Source organism: Periplaneta americana, chromosome 7 (genome assembly GCF_040183065.1).
Source record: "Periplaneta americana isolate PAMFEO1 chromosome 7, P.americana_PAMFEO1_priV1, whole genome shotgun sequence".
NCBI lineage: Eukaryota > Metazoa > Arthropoda > Insecta > Blattodea > Blattidae > Periplaneta > Periplaneta americana.
The window spans coordinates 26285584-26308146 of NC_091123.1; the positions used below are offsets into that span (position 1 = coordinate 26285584).

Genomic DNA, 22563 nt, shown 5'->3' on the forward strand with positions numbered 1-22563 from the left:
GTTCGATGCCCGGCCCCGGAACAATATTTCCTTCGAAATTATTCAAATCAACTTTACAGGGAGTTATACTTGAAAGCTTGAATTGCAAAGCACATTTGTATTCGTAAAGTCGGGGGATAATCACGTTCACTTTTTAAAGCATTAATTAACATGATAGCATGTTGATAAATGTCCAAAAGTTAGTTTCTTGTTTCTTGCTAGATTTTACTAGTCTTCATAAAATTCTATACTATTTATAAAATAGTGTTTTTGGCTTTCGAGCGCATATAACTCAGATCTTATTCAACCATCTTCATTCAAGCTAGTGCACCTCTCACCACGTAAAACAAACGTAATTAACGCGTTTGGCAATCGTATTGTAAACAGACATTTTCCTGATTCCAAGCCAGGTTCTTCACAGATATCAAACCGGCATATTTTTGGGTTTGTGACTATCTAAACGTGAAAGTTATTTTAAGTCGTCAACTGAGGTGCAGAAAGATTGTTTCACGACAAACTGCTGATATTGCACCAGATTCCTGTATAGTTGATAGTTAACTTACTTGTGGAAGAACAATATGGTGGAATGCAAATCAAGATTTCAGGTATAACTCCCTGTAAAGTTGATTTGAATAATTTCGAGGGAAAAATTGTTCCGGAGCCGGGTATCGAACCCGGGACCTTTGGTTTAACGTACCAACGCTCTACCACTGAGCTACTCGGGAGCTCTAACCGACACCGATCCAATTTTTCCCTCTATATCCACAGACCTCAAAGTGGGCTGACAACCGTCAAGCAACCAACTTCGAGTGCACACTAACTCCGTGTGACTTAAATTGTGGCTTTCTGTTAACGAACAGTGACGTGTATTATGCAAATCAAAAGTTGATTTGAATAATTTCGAGGGAAAAATTGTTCCGGAGCCGGGTATCGAACCTGGGACCTTTGGTTTAACGTACCAACACTCTACCACTGAGCTACTCGGGAACTCTAACCGACACCGATCCAATTTTTCCCTCTATATCCACAGACCTCAAAGTAGGTCAGTGGTAGAGCGTTGGTACGTTAAACCAAAGGTCCCGGGTTCGATACCCGGCTCCGGAACAATTTTTCCCTCGAAATTATTCAATATGGTGGAATGTTTAGCGGTTGCACTGCGTTATAATTATGTATGTTATATTTCGTAAAAACACATCATAACGTCCATATCTGTTTTTCCGAGATGAGAGTCCATGCCTTCGACGTGGCAGTCTGTGCAATAGCCATTTCGCAGAGTGCGCTCCAACTAAGGGCATTATCATCTGAATGTGTTTACTCTTGAACAAAAAAACAGCAGTAATTATATGTTTCAACACCGACCCGTTGCACGCACTTCGTGGGCAAAGATAGTTTGCTCCGAAACAACATTTAAATTATTGAGCTGTTCCTTGACGTCGGCAAGGAATGCAAGATCTGTTTTCCAATATTCTTCTTTCCTTAGCTTTGAAAACATTTTATCTCTTATTTCCAGTAGTTCCTGAGCATCTTGAAAAATACGTAAGAATTTAAAATATACAATCTGGATTTCGCTGCTTTGTTAAAAAAATGTATATGCATATTATATTGATAATTTTTTTTAAACAACCCCGATATTTTTTCGCATAATTTTTTTTAGGAGTTTTGAATAAGAAATCGGAATATCATTGCTGCGTTTTTGGAAGGATTTAGAGTTTTGAGTGAGAACTCCTGATATCGTTATTGTGTCTTAAAAATATGCTAAAATTTCCACCGGAAACTTAGGATATCGTTGTTCTACAGGGTGATTCAGTGACTATGTTACAAACTCTTAGAGATGATAAAGAATACAATTATTATGAACAACTTTCATATAGGAACCTATGTCCGGAAGCATTCTGTTGGTAGTTGCAAGTGTAGATATGTTAATGTAACCAGCTAGAATTAAACTCAAGGCCATCCTTTTGAAGTTTTGTTGCAGACAACCCGTTCCTGCAAACGTTGGTGATTTCTCATAAACATAGTATACGCTTGTTGGCATCGTAAATTATATTTTGACTGATTACATCTTGCAACTTTCCTCGCAACTTGCTGATATGCATTTCATTTATGGAAGAGCAAAAAGCAATGGAAATAAACATGTAATAACATGCATTATGTTCACAGTGAAATGCGTGAACAAATATTCGATCAAGGTTAATTGTGAAGAAAAATGAGTTTTAGAGTATTCGTAGGACCCCTATAATTCGTAAAACATTTATGTTTCTCTATTGTGTTACTGCAATATTTAGATTTTTAAGGAATTAAATAGTTCTTGTTTATAATAATTGTGAATATGATTGAGAGTGAAATAACTTTAATACACGATAGTGTTGTATTAGTAAAGATTATATTTCCCGTATTCCTTTATTGAATATATACCACATATCAGTACAAGTATAGTATTTACAATGGAATTTCTGTGTTTATCTGAATTGGTTCGTTGGACAGCCGTTAGTATGGATCTGTGAGAAGAGAAATAAATATAATTCGTCTAGCAAACACCATACAAATGCAAGAGTCCGCTACTACTAAGTAAATGACGTCAGAATATTGTGACGTAACGCTTTATCCATTTGATCCTCGAGGTTAAACGTTTCATGTTAAAACTATCGCTTATGCACTTATGCATAGTCGCCTTGGCACAGTGCTATCTTACAACGACCGCGGACCCGGGTTCAAATCTTGGGAATGACGGAGTTGTATTTGTGATGGATAAAGCCACGATTGTGAGAGTTTTTTTTTCTTGATGCATGAATGACATTGTAATCAAGTGCCATGATCTTGTAGATCTTTTTGTTAAGTTTATTTACACACGCTTTAACATCTGTGGTCATAACGTGTGTGTAAGATCTTCTTGCAGTATCATTCTTCATTCTGTCTCCTTAACCAGCCATCATTAGAATTTCTGTTCTTTCCTTTTAGTGATAAAATCTATGATAAAACTTTCAACTCAGGAATGAAAAAGTTTCATTGTTCATTTATTTTTAATGGTTTTTCTGTTTTTTTTTTCATGGCCTATTCTACATGAAAGATTTTAAGGCCATTGAGAGAAATTTTATTAACATTTAAAATTATATTCAGTGACGTCACGAAATGTTTTTTATGCATAGCATTTGCTACAGATTCCAAACACCGTATATAAAAATTAATATTAAAATACCGTATCATTAAAAATATTTATTTTTTCAGACATCCATTTCTAAAAGTAAATCCTGCTAGGCTAGCGTGTTCAAAATTGACTATTATACGGTACCGTGAGAAAAGAACTTTTAACACCAGTGCGAAGAATATTTTAACATCGACTTTCAGCTTTTTGTGCCGATTGTCAGTTGTTTCCCACCAGATGTTACATGGCAGCATTCGCAACGGATCGGTAAAACGGTAAAGACAATAGCAGGCCTAGTTTTAAAATTGGCTGTTTTTGGTTAAGAAACTGCACAAATTAAATGAAATTGCTTCTGCTTCAGTAACTAGCATTTTATTGATAACTGTCTGAAACAACTTAGAACAGGGATGTCAAAAATCCTGAATTACGTGATTATACTACAAGCAATACAAATCCAACAAGGTTCACTTATCAGCAAGATGAAGTACAATCATCGCTGTTAAGGAAATGTACGGGTTCTTGAGAGCACGCAGTGCAGGCGTTTCGACATCCCTAATTTAGAATTAATTCAGTTATAAAAATTTGAGGAGCACATGAGTCTGAACCGGGTACTTCTAGATCTGCACTTGAATGCTCTACCATTGAGCTATACCACTGGTTGGTTTTAATGTGATAAAGTTTCACTATTACAATGAGAAGGGATACAGCAGTGGAGAAGTAGGGGGGAATTGTCTTTATATCAGCATGGACGAAAAGCTGTCTAAAAAAAGAGTATGCTACAATGTTAAAAATTATTTTATTTTGTTTGCTGGGTTATTTCACTCGGCCTGCGGCCTCCTTTCGCTAACATCCCTACTCAAAAAATAAAATGTAATTTTAACACTTGTATCGTAAATAACTATTTCACACTATATGTGAATATTTTTTTTTCTGAAACACTGGCATAATAGTACTTATTATATTTCCAACAATTTTGTTAATAACGTTTTATGATAAAACTAAAAATTATGAAGTTACAGGTAATATTCAATACTTTTCAAATACTTACTTATTTCCTCCGGCCTCCCAACTAACACTCTGTATGCATTTCTGGATTCGCCCATACGTGCTACATGCCCTGCCCATCTCAAACGTCTGGATTTAATGTTCCTAATTATGTCAGGTGAAGAATACAATGCGTGCAGTTCTGCGTTATGTAACTTTCTCCATTCTCCTGTAACTTCATCCCTCTTAGCCCCAAATATTTTCCTAAGCACCTTATTCTCAAACACCCTTAACCTATGTTCCTCTCTCAAAATGAGAGTCCAAGTTTCACAACCATAATGAACAACTGGTAATATAACTGTTTTATAAATTCTAACTTTCAGATTTTTGACAGCAGACTGGATGATAAGAGCTTCTCAACCGAATAATAACAGGCATTTCCCATATTTATTCAGTGTTTAATTTCTTCCCGAGTATCATTTATATTTGTTAATGTTGCTCCAAGATATTTTAACTTCTCTACCTCTTCAAAAGATAAATTTCCAATTTTTATAGTTCCATTTCGTACAATATTCTGGTCACGAGACATAATCATATACTTTGTCTTTTCGGGATACTTAATAGATTATGTATAAATCAATTCTGCAAGAATAGGTAGGCGCCGGAGTAACTCAAGAGTGAGGAGATGGATTCTTGATCCGAGGCTGCACTCTGTCGTGGGTTCGAATTCCTCTTGGGATAATTATTTGTTTTTTTCCTCAACTGTAAGACAAATGTGAGGGAATCATGGCGAATTCTCCGGTTCATCTCGCGCTTGACATAGCGTCGTCAAATAACAAATTAAAATGAAAAGTAAAATAAGTAATAGGCAAATAAAATTATAGGCATATTCATTATATCTAAAACAACTTTAAGGAAAGTGCTTTAAGAGGTGTGTAATTTGTACTATTGTATTGATCTCCCTCACGACGTTATAAGGTAAATGGATTTTAAAAATGTAGTCCATGGATAGTATCATTATTATAGTGATCGTCCATATTTTATGTTATAGCTTTAAGGCAATGATCATGGAGAGTAGTGTATATGAGCTCGTATTTGTGTCCTGGCTGGGAGTGCCCGCGCCACTCCGTGGAGTGGTGTGAATGTCATTCGGTCTATTTGTGACTCTATTAACTCAACCTTGTTCCCGCTTCTGAAGTCAGTGCTCTCAGTGTGCGTGCGTGACCCTATTTCACCTCTTTGCGTGAAACGCCAATAAGGCCGTGTTGCTTTCAGTTTGTTTTTAAAGCTCTTAATTTGATTGAAGAGCTGTTGCCATGCCCGTAAAAGAAATTGTATTTATATGCGTCTTATTGAATTGATTTTTTTAAACTATGAATTTCAAAGTTAAGGCAATATCCCTGTTGTTCGGTTTTTATATTATTTCTCATCTCCATGTTTTTCTCGGACGCCCAACATCATTTCGACTTTTGTGTATACAGGATGGACCGTAAGTAATGTGATTATTTTCAGGGGATTATTGTTTGACAAATTATAACAAAACGGTTTAATACAATTTTGCTCGTTTTTGCTTTCTTTTCGAGATAAAAATTGTTTCATTATACCCGTTGCGCGAAAAGGGACCTGAAGTCGTGAAAGGAAATTTTACAGGAGAACAAAATAACGAATTTGAAGTTAACGAATTTGAATTTAACGTGCTTGGACAATGCCCCAAAGGCGAGCTGCTGATCAATGCTAGACATCATCGTGTACGACATGCTTTGGCGATATCTTTAAAAACTTTAAATTGGGAGATTCATGAGGAAGTACATTGTGTATCATCAGATGGTTCTTTTAGACGGGCAGACATTATTGCTATCAACGGACGCTTAAAACGGGCTCTTGTTCTTGACTCTACTATCCGTTTCGAAAGAAACCTAAATCAGGCCACCGAGGTTGATATTGAGAAGAAGTCCATATATGAACCTTGTCTGCCGTATCTTTCTCAAAAGTACAACGTCCCTCTTAAACAATGGTCCGTCATTGGTTTGCTGTTTGGCAGTAGAGGTTCAATCACAAAATTCACGTGGAATTATCTTAAGGCACTTCACATTCCCTTTGATTATGTAATGTCTATTCTTATAAATATTATCAAGGATTCTCTTCAAATATTACATCATCATCTCTATTTCAATTAATCAACTTATATTTGCCTTCAACAATTAACTTTCTTTTTTCTTTAATGTATCACATCACATTATTGTACATGTTTATTGTATTCGGGACCCTTGTGGTCACTCAAAATTCTTTGAGCTGATGTGTATAATTTAGAAATTTATAACTGTATTTTTACGATTAAAAAAATTATTTATTTTTTTTATTTTTTATTTATTTTTTTATTTTTTATTTTTTTTTTTCCAAAATTCATAATGGTGGTAGTTCACTGTGCAGTGATGAAGCGTTTCCCTCATAACTCATAAACTTTAACTTTTTCATGTTCTCTCTTTTATTTAATTGCTGAAACTCATGTTTGCAATATCATGCTCTTTACACTACATTCCTTAATAAATACGAGTATATTTTTTTTTTTATTTTGTGTTATACTGATATTTGACCATTTTTTAAATGGATTTATTTTTTATCAGACAATCTGTCAAAGGTAGAGAAGTGATCTTGCATCATATTGTAGATATGAGATGCATAAATACGTACAAAAAATTTCATCACAGAATGTTGGATAGTTTTTGAGTTATCTGGGAAACACTTCATCAGTGCAAAGTGAACTGAATTTTGAAAAAAAAAAAAAAATCTAAATCGTAAAAATATCTTTTTCTTATACAAATGTTCATTATTGTACAAGATACAGTAATGGAGGAAAAAAATGTTGAATATTTCCAAAATTTTACTGCTGTAAGCTGTACCTTTACCCCTTAAATACTTAAATCTTTCTCGTAGTTGCTAAGAAAACAAGTGAAAATTTTAATTGCATTTTTCTAGAAAAATAGGCCACATAATGTAATATCAACATTCAATAAGTAATATATTAAAAACTATAGTACCTAAAGTCATGAATTTTTTTTAAATGCTCAGTATTCATCCTCTTTTTGAAACCACAAAAAAAAATTAAAAATCCGACTTTAGGTCCCATGTCCTGCAGCTAGTCGCAATGAAATATTCCGTAGCGTGTATTGGGAAAGACATTGACTTAATTTCCAATATGCGCAGTCAATTTAAGAGAGCACTGTATTTTGATAATAATTTATTGAAATAATTTTAGTTTTGTGATTAAATGTGCAGAAATTTGATCCGAACAAATGTAACGTTTCGTTCTGCAAAAAAATTTTTACGAAGTTACATTCGTTCGGATCAAATTTCTGCACATTTAAAGGACAAAACTAAAATTCTTTCAATCATTTATTATCATAATACATTGCTCTCTTAAATTGACTAAGCATATTGGGAATTTAGTCAATGGCTTTTCCAAAGCACGCTATGAAGTGTTTCACATAAACAATTTTTTTTTCTCGTAAAGGTGGCAAAAACGAGCAAAATTCTATTATATATTTTTATTTCAAATATTTCAAAGAATGCCATCCAGAAATTAATGTCATTACTTATGGTTTGTCGCAGGAGATCACTCCTAAAGTAAAGTACTCTCTCTCTCTCTCTCTCTCTCTCTCTCTCTCTCTCTCTCTCTCTCTCTCTCTCTGCCCGTCATTTTTATTTCACTTGTTTATCCCTCTTTTCCAGGGACTATAACGGGCTAGTAAATTATAAGAAGTATCAATTTGCGTTTGTTTGTTTACTTATTCATTCATGCACATAGTTTTCTGCCCAAGGGCATGTCTTTCACTACAAACCCAGCATTCTCCAGTCTTCTCCATTTTATGCCTTCCTCTTAGTTTCCACATGCGATTAAATCTTAATGTTATATATAATCTAATACATTCTCCTGCCCCGAACTTTTCTCCCGTTCGCCATTCCTTCCCGTGCATACTTCAGTAGGCATTTGTTTTTAGTCAGTGACCCAGTCAGTTTCTTTTTCTCTTCCTGACCAGTTCCAGCATTATTCTTTCTTCACGCACTTTTGTAGTACAGCTTCATTTCTTATTTATTTATTTATTTATTTATTTATTTATTTATTTATTTATTTATTTATTTATTTATTCATTTGTTATTTATTTTATCTTCCTATTTTGGTTTTTCGGCGGTGTAAACTGCCAACACCTACTCGTAATTTAATAAAAAAATGAATACATTATTGACAATATAGCACAATACAATACAAACTGCAATTGGAAGGACAATACAGTGATTGTTGTCATGAACCAAGTGAAATCTAAATGTTGTATCGGTAAATGAATGTAGTTTTGCTAGTAACATTGCAGGTAATTTTCGTAGGTTAATTTGATGTATTGAAGTTGTTACTCCCGCGACCTCTTTGTACCGCTACACCAGCAGCGAAATGAATAGTACTGAGTACGAATTAAGCCCTGCATTAAATTGTAACGTGCAGTCAGTCAACTGTCACACTCGGAGGAACTTCCCGAGCACTACTATGCGGTTACTCAAGCACGGACGAAATCAGTGACCACATAATTACCCTACAACAGTCCAGCGCGATGACCTCTTATATAAATAACAGCCGCCCGCCGTGTGCAGTCCAGCGGCTGCGGTTCACAACCCTGCCTGCCCGCCAGCCCCTTGGCTCAGGCATCTATTTACACCAAGCGAGTCGGCTAATGAGATTGTTGGTCCACCTTGTTATACATACTTAGCATGCCCACACCGACTCGACAGGAGAAATTACGCACATGAAACCTGATATGAACATTATTATTATTATTATTATTATTATTATTATTATTATTATTATTATTAAAGACCTGCGGGGAAAAGACCTTTGGGGAGACCAAGGCGTAGATGGGAGGATAATATTAAAATAGATTTGAAGGAGGTGGGATATGATGGTAGAGACTAATCTTGCTCAGGATAGGAACCAATGGCGGGCTAATGTGAGGGCGGCAATGAACCTCCTAGTTCTTTAAAAGTCATTTGTAAGTAAATATTATTATTATTATTATTATTATTATTATATAATAATAATTATTATTATTATTATTATTGGCAATGAACCTCCGAGTTCCTTAAAACCCATTTGTAACTAAGTAATTATTATTATTATTATTATTATTATTATTATTATTATTATTGCCGAATTACTTATTGTTAGTAGAAAAAATTATTGGCTATAATAATAATAATAATAAATAAATAAATAATAATAATAATAATAATAATAATAATAATAATATCTAATAATAACACTCATACTTCATGGAAGTCATTTTTGGTCATTGGTTATAAAACACATTATTATTATCAGGCTTAGGATCCGAGAAAACTTAAGAATGAAGTAAAGTTACAGTGCAACGGAGTACAGATGAAGTGAGGTGGCGTGTTGAGTTTTGTTTACCTGTGTGTTAAATGTACAATCCAGTTCGTGATCAGAGGTACAGTATTCTTCCGTCTCTACCTACGAAACGAACTCAGACCATCACAGTGCATTTTCAATTCATTGTGAAAACTTTTTTCGAACTAGTTGCAAGTATGTACAGTGCATGGTTGTTCATTGTAACGCTAACGCCTTCAACGTCGCCGAGGAACATGAAAACTTGTGAGGTAGGTATCCTGCTTCATTTTCCACCGTCGCTAGATTGTACTATTAACAGTAGAATGTAACGAAGCACACTGACGTCGTTGTTTACATTCACAGTACGTCTGTCTACTATGTTCAAGGAACTCTGTAGTCAAGTTGTGTGTACATTGGTTGCTAAAGTGTCCCGGATCCAAAGCATTTATTATTATTATTATTATTATTATTATTATTATTATTATTATTATTATTATCATCATCATCATCATCATCATCATTACAATCGGATAACTTAATAGTGGAAAGAATTCTTGGAAATAATTTATTTATTTATTTATTTATTTATTTACTAATATTTATTGTGCTGTACAACAGCCTGGGGCCAATAATAATAATAATAATAATAATAATAATAATAATAATAATAATAATAATATGTCATGTCGTGTGTCATATGGTAAAATAACTTTATTATCATTATTATTATTATTATTATTATTATTATCACTATTATCATCATCATCATCATCATCATCATTACAATTGGATAACTTAATAGTGGAAAGAATTCTTGGAAATAATAATAATAATAATAATAATAATAATAATACTATGTTATGTCGTGTGTCATATTGCAAAAGAAGTTTATTATTATTATTATTATTATTATTATTATTATTATCATTATTAATATCATCACCATCATCGTCATTGCAATTGGATAACTTAATAGTGGAAAGAATTCTTGGAAATAATAATAATGTCATGTCGTGTGTCGTACGGCAAAAGAACTTAAACCGAAATTTGTAAATTTGATTTTTTATTCATCAGAAAACATTCTGGATAATATTATGTGAACCTCGCAAGAGCCACTGAAAAAAGAAACAACCAAGCACATCATGTTTCTTATTATTAAATTCTGTTTACTTCAATTTATTCATTCTGTTGAGTTTATTGAAATTCTGCTACTATGTCAGAGTGTTGGGAAGGCTAATGATTCACATATTTTTGCTGTATTGCTCTGAGCCAAATTTTGTTTCAGTGTGTTGGCTTTAAAATAATTTAAATGTACTCTCTATTTCCTCTGTTTCAGGTTCTCTTATCGTCACTGTGCAGAGGTAATTTAGCCCGGAATTATGGAGCACAGGAAGCAGCCTGTGCCTCAAGAAATCGCTCTTGCATCAGATGTATTTGACCAGTTCTGCAGTGCCTCTACATTGAAAGGAATATTGGGCTACCACAGACAACTCTGTGAACTTCTGCGCATCAAACCAACTGTCTTCCCTCAATTTTACCCAAAACTTAAGGTGAGCCCTGCTTAAATAACATATTCAATTCAATTTATTTGGCCATTAGACATACAGTTCTAGGCTTCGTCAGAATACATTGAAAAAACATATAAATACATTTTAAAAAACACTAATAATAGAAACAGTAAAATTTAAGTAATACAATGAAAACATGAAATAATTTGAAACTTTTAAATTGAAAAAAACTAACTAAATGGCAATTAAACTTATTTATTAAAATACAATTTCATACAAATTTGTGTTGAAAAACTCAGCAACAGAAAAATAATTGTAACTAATCTAAATAACTTTATTTATTAAAAACAATTTCGTGTGAATTTATGTTAAGAAACTCATCTGCAGAGTAGAAAGGATTAATTAAAAGCCAATTATAAAATCTATCTTTGAAACTATTGGTTGGCAACTTATAATATTGACTGGGAAGCTTATTATATAATTTCATCCCCATGACAGAAAAATTTGTACTAGTTTTATGTAATCTACAGTATGGAATATTAATTTGTTCACTATTTCTAATTTCATGATCATGTATATTGGCTATTAATGAGTAATTGTCTATATTTTGTCGAGTGTAAAGGACTAGGTCGTATATATATAAATTTATGACAGTTAATATCTGTGATTGTTTGAAAAGAGGTCGACAATGTTCAAGATAGTTTGATTGACATAGAATTCTAATGGGTTTCTTTTGCAAAATCAAAACGCTCCCAATTGTGCTACCATTTCCCCAGAAAATTAAGGCATACCTAATTATCGACTGAAAGAACGAAAAGGCACAGCTTAAATAATTTTGAGAAACGCAAGTCACTAATTTCTTTAATAAATATATAACTCTTGATAATTTTGTGCATATATATTCGATATGTTTTTCCCATGTTAAACTGGAGTCTATAAAAAGTCCTAGAAATTTGGTATAGTTTTGTATGTTGTCCTTTTTTATTACATGATTTAAGGTAAAAGTTATGTTGATAGTCTTTTCTTGATTAAGCAAAAAACCATTCAATTCAAACCATAAAGCCATCTCTGATAGAATATCACTGGTTAGAGCATAGTTACGAATCATAATAAAATAACTTCAAGGAAACTTGGCAACACATTTGTGACTAACATAGTTAATAATGAGTAGTGTTAAGGTTATATGGTAAGTTCGTGTTAAACAAGCAACGATCTGAAACATATTCAAAAGTAAAATAATTTGAAAGAATTGCCTTGGTTGATTATTTTATATCCACTTAATTGGTGGTTGAAATATATTTTACACATACATTGTACTGTTGCTATAAAATGCAAACTTTTAGTAATATTTATTTTAAAAAAGCAGCATTTTTATTTAATGATAATTACTGCCAGAAGAACCTTGTGTATACTTAAATTAGGAAACTCTGCTCTTTTCCGTTTCATTAGCATGTTCACGCTGGTTGACCTGAGGTATAGAAGGAAGATATTGTTCAGAGTAAAACATAGAAACCCTTCATTGCATAGCCTACGACGTCAAGACAGAATAAAATGCAATCATTGGCGTGATATCTTTTTCAATAAAATAATATTTTTGGTACACTTTTGTTAATGTTATAATGCATATTCCAATATGTAAATGGTTTCCAATAATGTTAAAGTAGATTTTCAAATCAGTATAGTACTATTTTACAGATGACCCACTACTTTTATTGTGTCATTGTCTTGCCTACAAAATCAGGCCCCATGGCATGTGTAACACCTGCAATAACATTGAACGTAGATCAATAAAGACTGTTTACTATATGCAAGGCACACTTGTTCGTGACAAAGTTTCCATCTCTGTCATAGTCAGGAACAGATTGAAGTCATTGTCTGCACTTGAGCAGTTGAATCCACAGTATTCCTTCTTATATGTGGAAGCAACAGTGTAACAGGTTGGAAACGAATTGTGTGCAGTATTTTGTTAATGAGTGCCTACCTGGATAATTACGACTACTGCTAATACCACAGTCTAGTATATACAATCACGAAGCTCAATATGTAAAAAATATGCATCCATAGATAGTTGCTAACCACTAGGATCGCTACTATCGCCCCATTACACACAGTGCGAAAGAGTACCTGCACAATCTATTGTTTCTAGCAACTTCAACAACTCAAGTTTCGTGACTGTATATAAAATGAACTGTGCTAATATATCATTGCAGCATTGCCTTCGTCACGATTATCATTGTTATCACCTTCTTTTTTTTCTTTCTCCTCCACATCTATTTGCTCCTCTTCTTCCTTTTCCTCCATTTCTTTATTGTTGTCCATATTTTCTTTCTCTTTTTGTTCCTTTCCATTTATCTTCTTCTCTTATCTGTTTCTACCCTCCTCCCCTTCTTTTTCTTTTTCATAATTTATTTTTTTCTACCCCAATTCGCTCCTTGTCTCTCTCTCTCTCTCTCTTTTTTCCTCATCGATTTTTTTCGTCATCTTACTCTTTCCCTTCCTTTTCATCTGTTTTCACTTGTCTTTTTCTCTCCTCCACCCCCTCCTCTTTTGAGTCCTCGCGCCGTTCTCCCTCCATTTTTCCCCTTTCTCTTTTTGTTTCTCTTCTCTTTCTTTTTGCCCTCCATTAAATAAATAAATAAATAAAGTGAGTTATTACTGAAATTTGAGGAATTTTGACAAAAAAAAAAATATTTTTACTTATTTATTTTAGTCCTGAACGAACTTTTTAAAATCTGTGTGCATGAGCAGTTCTGAAGTAATTAGATTTGAATCCGCTGTTTTCTTAGTTCTTAATTTTTCCGCATTTTGCTGCGTATAAAATGCTGCTTGCGAATCAACTCTTACCCAAATCAGTTTAACATTTCATAGAATGTTGTAATAAGTACAAAGATTACTTTTTTTTTATTTAACACTTATGCCAAATTTACAACCTGTCTAGAATAGACAATAAGTAAATGAAGATTAAAATTTGGTTTAGGTTCTTATGTCACTTTAGTTTTCGTATAAATTTTAATATATTAAATTATACTAATAATAGTAGTGCTTTTTTTAAACAATTAAAATGAAACTTAAAAATTTATGAATAATAAAATATACATAAAATATTAAAACCCCATAGCAAGTTTTATCTGTATACGTGTGAAGTCCATTTCTGTAAAATTTGAGCTTGATCATGTTAAAACTGTCATGTAAGGGACTTTTTATGTTGAGTAATAATTAAAAGTTTATAAATGCTAATAACTCTAACAAAGCTCAAATTTGATATAGTATACTGATAAGAGCATAAACATTTCATAAAAATTTTCATAATGATAACTTTAAATTGCAAAAGTTGGAAAATTTAGTCATAACTCCCCTTAAAATATTTCATCGAAAATAAATGTTATATTAATAATAGGGTATTGTATATAATCCTATAAATACATAGTAAGTAAAAGTAGTAAGTAATAAATAAAAATAAAATAAAATTAAAATTAAAATAGAATATTGTTGATCTACAATTAATTTAGGTGCTGTTACCGCTTGGTACCCCCTTTTTCAAGGGCAGCTATCCTTTTTGGATATTTCTCTCTCCCATGTTTATGTTTAACTTTTCATTAGCATGGCGTTAATTTTCTTTTAATAACTTTTGATTTGATCTTGTTTCAGTCAAAACTCCGCTCCTGGAAAGCACAAGCATTATGGGCAAAATTTGACAAGCGAGCTAGTCATAAATGTTACAACAGAGGTAAAGCTTGTCCCAACACACGGGTAAGTATCATTTTTAAGTTTCGTATGGCATTTTACGTAACAAAGTGTATTCGTATTTGAAGAAGTGGATTCCAAACTGGCATAAGTCCAAATGACAAGTTATGAGAAAAATGACAAAAACTGATCAAATAAATTTGACAGCCTTAGATCCGTTTGGAAAAAACATACGCAGACACTAAGTCAAGATTTAGGAGAGTCTGTTAAAATAAACTTACACAGTTATATGGAGGCTTGAAAAAGGATAAATTAAAACGTGAATAAAGCAAGTTAAAATCATAAAAAAGGACACTTTGGAATTCATCCCTACCCTGCAGTGTGACCACTTTGGCAGTTAATTTCAGACAGACATGCATGTCATTGTGGAAGACTTTTATTTATAGTCTGCTCTGCAAATAACTTTATCTTTTTCCTTCCTTTTCTTGTCTTTCTTCTTTGCTTCTTAGTTCCTCCTTATTGATCACTTTTTTTTTTAATCTTTCCTCATCTTTCTCATCGCACTCCTTTTATATTTCTCTCATGCGTCTCCTTTTGTTTTTCTTCTGCCTCTCCTGTTCACTGCTATGAAGTAAATAGTCCGGGTTCAACTCTCAGTTGCTAGTAGTTGCCATACTGAGTTTTTTGGGGGAGTTTTTCTCAACTTAATGGTACAAACCAGGCAGCTGTACTCTTTCCAGTGAAAGAATAATGTAATATACAGGTAACTAAACCATAATATACCAGTTACAAACTCAAAGAAGGCCATGCATCTGTTCATATAGCAACAAAGGAAAGAGAGCCAATAGAGATGTCAAGACCACGTGCATGTTTTACATCACTTTATTTTTTCATTAGCCAGACTTTAGGTGGTGGTGCTTTCGCTGTCATTACAACCTTCATTATCACTATGAAACATAAATGCATTAAAATTTCCATGAAGAGGCTGAATCCCAAGTGAAATTTTGACCATCATCACATCTTCCTCTTCCTTCTCTTGACGTGTAGTAAGGATTATGAACATTATAAGAAAAGTGTTCCCATTTTCATTTTAAGTGTAGGTTAGCTCTGTTGCCGGTCTGTACTAACCTCACTTATCCACATAGTTATTAAACTATGCAGCTGCTTTAACTGCAGATATATAATGATGTTAATGAATAATTTCATAAACTCTTATTTACAAAGATATGAAGATATTTTTTATTTTAACGAGTTAGTTTTATAACAGTATCTGATGGTGAGTCATGAAATACATTCGAGATATGATGAAACAACTGACTATACAAATATAACCTTTAACACTGTAGCAATTTCAATGTTAAAATTTGTATTTAAATACTAGTTCCCCTAATAAAATTATTTTATTTAAAAAATTTTAATTTAGTTTTATAGAGAAAAGAATTCTACATGCATCCATCTATCTTTCCATTCTTCTTTTTTTTTCCTAGACAATGTAAGAAATCTAATAAAATTAATACATGATTGTATTTGCACTCAAATGTAATATGTGCTAATAATAGTAGACTATCGATCATTAAAAACAATATTCAATGCATTTAACGTGCATTGATCTAGTAATGTTAAGCAAAATGTGTCTGTTGAGAGTTGTAAAAATTAACGAGTTTCAACCATTTTTCAAGAAATATGTTAATTACAGTACGGCATGGATGATTGCATTTGCAATATGTATGAAAGCTAAAACAAGACGTAAGTGCAAGTTTGAACCAATAAATTATTGTCATTTGCGATAGATTAATTAGTTTAGGAAATTGTATATTTATTTTGTAGAACTACATTTGTATATAGAAAAAAAAAATATATGTATGAAAGAGAGTGGAAACAAATGAAGGTGAAATTTTTATTTTTACAAATTAACAATGAAAATTTTAATGTGTATATGTTTCATTATAGATTACAATAAATTTTTACCCCCTTCTGCTGCCAGACAGTAATCCAATCTGTTGTTCATTACCTGTATGTTTGTTAACCTGTCAATCGATCTTTTTTGCACTGATTTTTTTTAATGATCCATATTCTACTATGATTATGATGCATCACAAATGAATTAAGTTTTAGACTATCAGATGTCATAAGATTTTCAAATTAAAGGCATCTCAAAAACAACAGCAATCCAGTTTTATTAATTTTGTGGTTTCTTACATTATCAACAACAAAATAATTTATGTAAAACTTTTTCCTCTGCAAGAAAAATGATAAACGCTTCAACATTGAAATCTCTAGAAAATATTATAACAGTATTTTAATAATTTTGTCAAAATTTATTATTTTAATAAAAGTTTGATTTCAAACGTGAATTCAAAAAATTGTTCCGCCCCCCCCCCAACCCTCTTCCCTACCTGATTGTTCTCACAGTCGCACACTTTACTGTGAGAAATGTTTCTTTTTGGAATGCCAGTATTAATCATGAGTTCGATTAATTAAAATGTGTCTTAGTGAAACTTACAGCAGAGTCCGTATAGGCCAGTTTCTATCTGATGCTTTTCCAATTCACTGCAGGCTAAAGCAGGGAGATGCACTATCACCTCTACTTTTTAACTTCGCTCTAGAATATGCCATTAGGAAAGTTCAGGATAACACAGAGGGTTTGGAGTTGAATGGGATACATCAGCTTCTTGTCTATGCGGATGACGTGAATATGCTAGGAGAAAATCCACAAACGATTGGGGAAAACGCGGAAATTAAGTATATGATTATGTCTCGTGACCAGAATATTGTATGAAATGGAACTATTAAAATTGGAGATTTATCTTTCGAAGAGGTGGAAAAATTCAAATATCTTGGAGCAACAGTAACAAATATAAATGACACTCGGGAGGAAATTAAACACAGAATAAATATGGGAAATGCGTGTTATTATTCGGTTGAGAAGCTTTTGTCATCTAGTCTTCTGTCAAAAAATCTGAAAGTGAGAATTTATAAAACAGTTATATTACCGGTTGTTCTGTATGGTTGTGAAACTTGGACTCTCACTTTGAGAGAGGAACAGAGATTAAGGGTGTTTGAGAATAAGGTTCTTAGGAAAATATTTGGGGCTAAGACGGATGAAGTTACAGGAGAATGGAGAAAGTTACACAACGCAGAACTGCACGCATTGTATTCTTCACCTGACATAATTAGGAACGTAAAATCCAGACGTTTGAGATGGGCAGGGCATGTAGCACGTATGGGCGAATTCAGAAATGAATATAGAGTGTTAGGAGGGAAAAAGACCTTTGGGAGGCCGAGACGTAGGTGGGAGGATAATATTAAAATGGATTTGAGGGAGGTAGGATATGGTGGTAGAGACTGGATTAATCTTGCACACGATAGGGACCAATGGCGGGCTTATGTGAGAGCGGCAATGAACCTCCGGGTTCCTTAAAAGCCAGTAAGTAAGTATTAATCATGATATCCAGTTTCATATTAAAAAGACCAAAATAGCAATGTTAAGATTTTGACTGATATTGTGAGTTCTACTTTTGCGCTTGAACTTGGGAGAGTTTCCCCCAGTAGAGAATCATCTGTTAACTGAATTTAATGTTGAAAAATGTCGTTGATTGCAGGTGCTGATCATTGGAGCTGGACCATGTGGCCTTCGCACTGCCATAGAAGCACAGTTGCTGGGAGCAAAGGTCGTAATAGTAGAAAAGCGTGACCGCATCTCTCGGAATAATGTACTTCATCTGTGGCCCTTTGTAATTCAAGATCTTAGAGCACTCGGTGCTAAGAAATTCTTTGGGAAATTCTGTGCTGGTGCTATCGATCACATCAGTAAGTAGTGTGACACATCTCTCTGGTGTGGGTGTTAAAAATAGCTGCTTATCAATGCTAACACATTGCACTGTTGCAACAGGTATTAGGCAACTCCAATGCATTCTTCTGAAAGTGGCCCTTATCTTGGGGGTTGAAATCCATGAAGGAGTTGGATTTGAACATCTTCTTTCTCCACCCGATGACCAGTCAAATGAAAGTAAGTTTTACCTCATGTTTTACTGCATTCTAACACAAATCAGCAGTATTGGCTTTCCGTACTGTAAACCCAGTTTCAAATCTCTGCAAGTGCAAGTGAAATTTTGATGTTAGAAAACATTTTTTCAAGGCATCCTATTTCTCTTGACACCACTCCATCATCATCAAATAATAATAATGATGATGATGATGATGATGATAATAATAATAATAATAATAATTAATAATAATATATTCTATTCAGATGTAAATGTAGTCCTAAGAATTATAGTGGCTGAAATCCAATAATAGGGATAATATTAAAATGGGGAAAAAGCGATCGAACAAATAAAATTAGAAAAAAAATACTCAGGTATTACACAAAATTATTCCTCATTGGCAACCTTTCATTACAATGCTTCTGTGCAGCAGATATTAATATTTTTATTAATATAAAAGGTTATGTCAATTTAACATCAATGAGAGAATGGAATGTTGATGAATATTTGTGAATACATACATAATTATATACATAAGTATTCTGCCCCAGAGCAGGTCTTTCACTGCAAACCCAGCATTCCCCAGTCTTTCCTATTTTCTGCCTTTCTCTTAGTCTCTACATATGATTCATATATGTTAATGTCGTCTATCATCTGATATCTTCTTCTGCCCCGAACTCTTCCTCCCAGTGCATCCTTCAGTAGGCAGTTTCTTCTTAGCCAGTGATCCAACCAACTCCCTTTTCTCTTTCTGATCAGTTTCAGCATCATTGTTTCTTCACCCACTCTTTCCAACATAGCTTCATTTCTTATTCTGTTTGTTCATTTCACACGTTCCATTCTTCTCCATATCCACATTTCAAATGCTTCTAGTCATTTCCCTTCACTTCGTTGTAATGTCCATGTTTCTGCCCCATGCAGTGCCATACTCCACACAGAGCACATCACTAGTCTCTTCCTTAGTTATTTTTCCAGAAGTCCGCAGAAGATGCTCCTTTCTCTATTAAAAGCTTCCTTGGTCATTGCTATTCCCCTTTTGACTTCCTGGCAGCAGCCTATGTTACTGCTTACAGTACACCCCAAATATTTGAAGCTGTCCACTTGCTCTACTGCCTCATTTAGAATTCGAAAATTTACCTTCTTTATTTTTCTTCCAACAACCATTGTCTTCGTCTTACTTGCATTTATCTTCATTCCACACTGCTCATAGCTGTCATTTAGCTCCAGTAGCATATTTCTTAGTATTGTCTCCTCTTCTGCTAATAACGCCATACCATCAGCAAATCTTATGCACTTTATTCTTCTTTCTCCTACTATCACCCCTCCCATGTTCTGAAAACAGTTTTTCACCAAATTCTCCAAGTAGATGTAAAATGGGATAGGTGATAAAGGGCATCCTTGTCTTACTCCTTTTCCTATTTCTCTTCCTTCAGACATTTCTTCTCCTATCTTGACTTTGACTCGTTGTTTCATATAAAGATTGCTGAACAGCCTTCTGTCTTTCCAATCCACACCTATTTTCTTCAGGATGTCCATAAATTTGTTCCAATCCACTCTATCAGACCCCTTTTCTAGTCCACAACAATGGATGGAAAAAATTAAAAAATCCTGAATTTTTATAATTGTGACTTTCAGAAAAATATGTATGCATTGTAAACCCGAAAATAAAGTCAATTTAAAGCAATGTCCTTCAAAGCTGTATTATTTTGAAGACATATCAACACTTCTTGCGTTATAAGTCACGTTAATATACCAGATGTGGAAAATAAATTAGATTTAAGTACAAGACAAAGCGAAGATTTTTATTTAAAAAAAAAAGAAAGAAAAGAAAGCTAAGATTGTAATATGGAACTGTCTTATAATTTATTTTTCATCTTAATCTAAATTCCCCCAGTTAATTGACAGGTTTTCATTACTGATATTGAACGATGTTCTTGCAGAGATCGGATGGAGAGCAGAAGTAAGTCCTTCAGATCATCCAGTGAGTCAGTATGAATTTGATGTTCTTATTGGCGCAGATGGAAAGAGAAATACATTGGATGGTAAGTTGAGCACTCCATAATATCTTATTTTTCTTTCCTGATGTCAACATTGGTTCAGTTATTAGTATCGGATTTCTAGGCTGTTGTATTGATAAAGAGTAAGCTTTTGTTGTGTATTTGACCTTTGATATTTCTCTTACTGCTACACAATATTTTTCTCAAAGTAGTTTCTATGAAAGCATAATATACTGGGTGCAGAAAAACGACTTTTACAAACTTTGAGGGATGATAGAGTAGACCAAAATAAACAATTTAAGATAAGAAAGTAAAAGTCAGAAACACTTAAGTTATTTCTCTAGAGACCTATGGCCGGTTTCACCAAGCTTCTTTAAATCAGCACAAACGACTTGTCAGCAAATGGATCGTTTAATTTTAACGGAATCTTTAAAAGTTGACTGTTTCACCAAGCCTCTTATCTTTAAAATTAACAGGCGTTTACTAACGAGGGGATTTTGTACTTGTATCTTGCATGTTTTGTTTTTCATACGACCATGGCTTCGAAATCGCGAATTTCATTGGTTACATATGATCATGGCTGACTTTGTTTGGCATGAGGAAACAATCATAGGCAAACGGGTAAGAGGCAGTAATTTTAAGAACATCTCCCTAAATACAGTATGTTGTCATACCGCAATTAAAAAAAAAAGACAGCTGCTTCCAAATGTAAATAATAGGAATGTAGAGCAGTTAAATTGTAGCTTCTAAAGGAAATCTGAGAAAATTTAGCGGACTACAAGGTCGACAGCTGAAAAATTGATGCCACAATTAATTCTATACAAAGCATTCTAAGCAGTTATATTAGGCCTAAATTTAGGACGGGAAATCGCCTCTTCCATAAATTGCATACTACTTTTCCACTGTATTTCATGCAGATTTATTAGTACCCTGTAACAATTTTGCCATGCTTGTGTGGCAGGATTCAGGAGAGGTGTCATTAAATTGGATTTTAAGGGATATCCATTGTCTCCTAAAAGAAAATCTCTTTGCACCCTTTTCATTTAAAAGGCATCCTCCTTTGGAATGTTGTGCTATCCGTGTAGACCGTAACATTATCTTAAACCGAGAAGAATCTGTTGGAGAGGCGTTAAGTGGGTGATTCCTATCTTTCGTATTCTAACCTATTACAATTTCAATAAACTAGCGCTTAGTTCTGAGGTAGAAGTGAAAATCGTTGAACTTATAAGGGATTTTTTTGTGGTAATGCAGTTGATCGTATATGCAAGGCATAACAAAAACCTAAACTAATCAAACGTAACCTGTCACAGATTCATATGTGCAAGGTCTATAAGCAGAGTACGAAGGAAACTACCTCAGCGCTAGTTTAGCCACAATTTTTCTATGCGGAGCGTTACATACGCCTATGAAATTGTTTGAATATTGAAGGTAAAATAGGATCTTCTATTGCAGAATCTTTTGGCTATATTACTGCCAGGATATACGATTGGAACATGTACACAATCTATGTTGTCTATGACAACAGAAAATTTAGCTATAAGCTTATTAGGCCTATAGAAATAATGACTGTTGTAATGTTGATAGTACGTCTGATAATTTATTCACATATCTAGACAATACAGCTTTTGATACCCCGTTCATATCATCAATTACTATTTCAAAACTTCCCGCAACGTTATTTTAAAACGAGAAGAGTCTGTTGAAGAGGCGTTAAGTGGGTGATTTCTATCTGTCGTATTCTAACCTATACAGTATACTGGTATTCAGTTTCTTCTAGAATCATTCTTACTACTTATTTCTTTAATGTGTAGCTTTCGTGGAATTCTTTATCACTTAAATCTTCAAAATGATTATTCCGAGTGTTATTACAACATATAAGTTCGTCATTATG

General features: G+C 33.5%; 1 protein-coding gene across 6 annotated transcripts in view; it reads left to right on the plus strand.

Moving 5' to 3' along the window:
- Mical (Molecule interacting with CasL) overlaps positions 1 to 22563 on the plus strand; it is a 241632-nt gene that overhangs the window by 126606 nt on the left and 92463 nt on the right. For all 6 annotated transcript variants that reach the window (XM_069830469.1, XM_069830471.1, XM_069830472.1 and 3 more), the window contains exons 3-7: positions 10834 to 11047; positions 14654 to 14755; positions 18292 to 18499; positions 18582 to 18698; positions 20616 to 20717. In XM_069830469.1, coding sequence (XP_069686570.1) covers positions 10877 to 11047; positions 14654 to 14755; positions 18292 to 18499; positions 18582 to 18698; positions 20616 to 20717 — 700 coding nt within the window. In that variant the 5' untranslated portion in view covers positions 10834 to 10876. The remainder of the gene's footprint in view (positions 1 to 10833; positions 11048 to 14653; positions 14756 to 18291; positions 18500 to 18581; positions 18699 to 20615; positions 20718 to 22563) is intronic.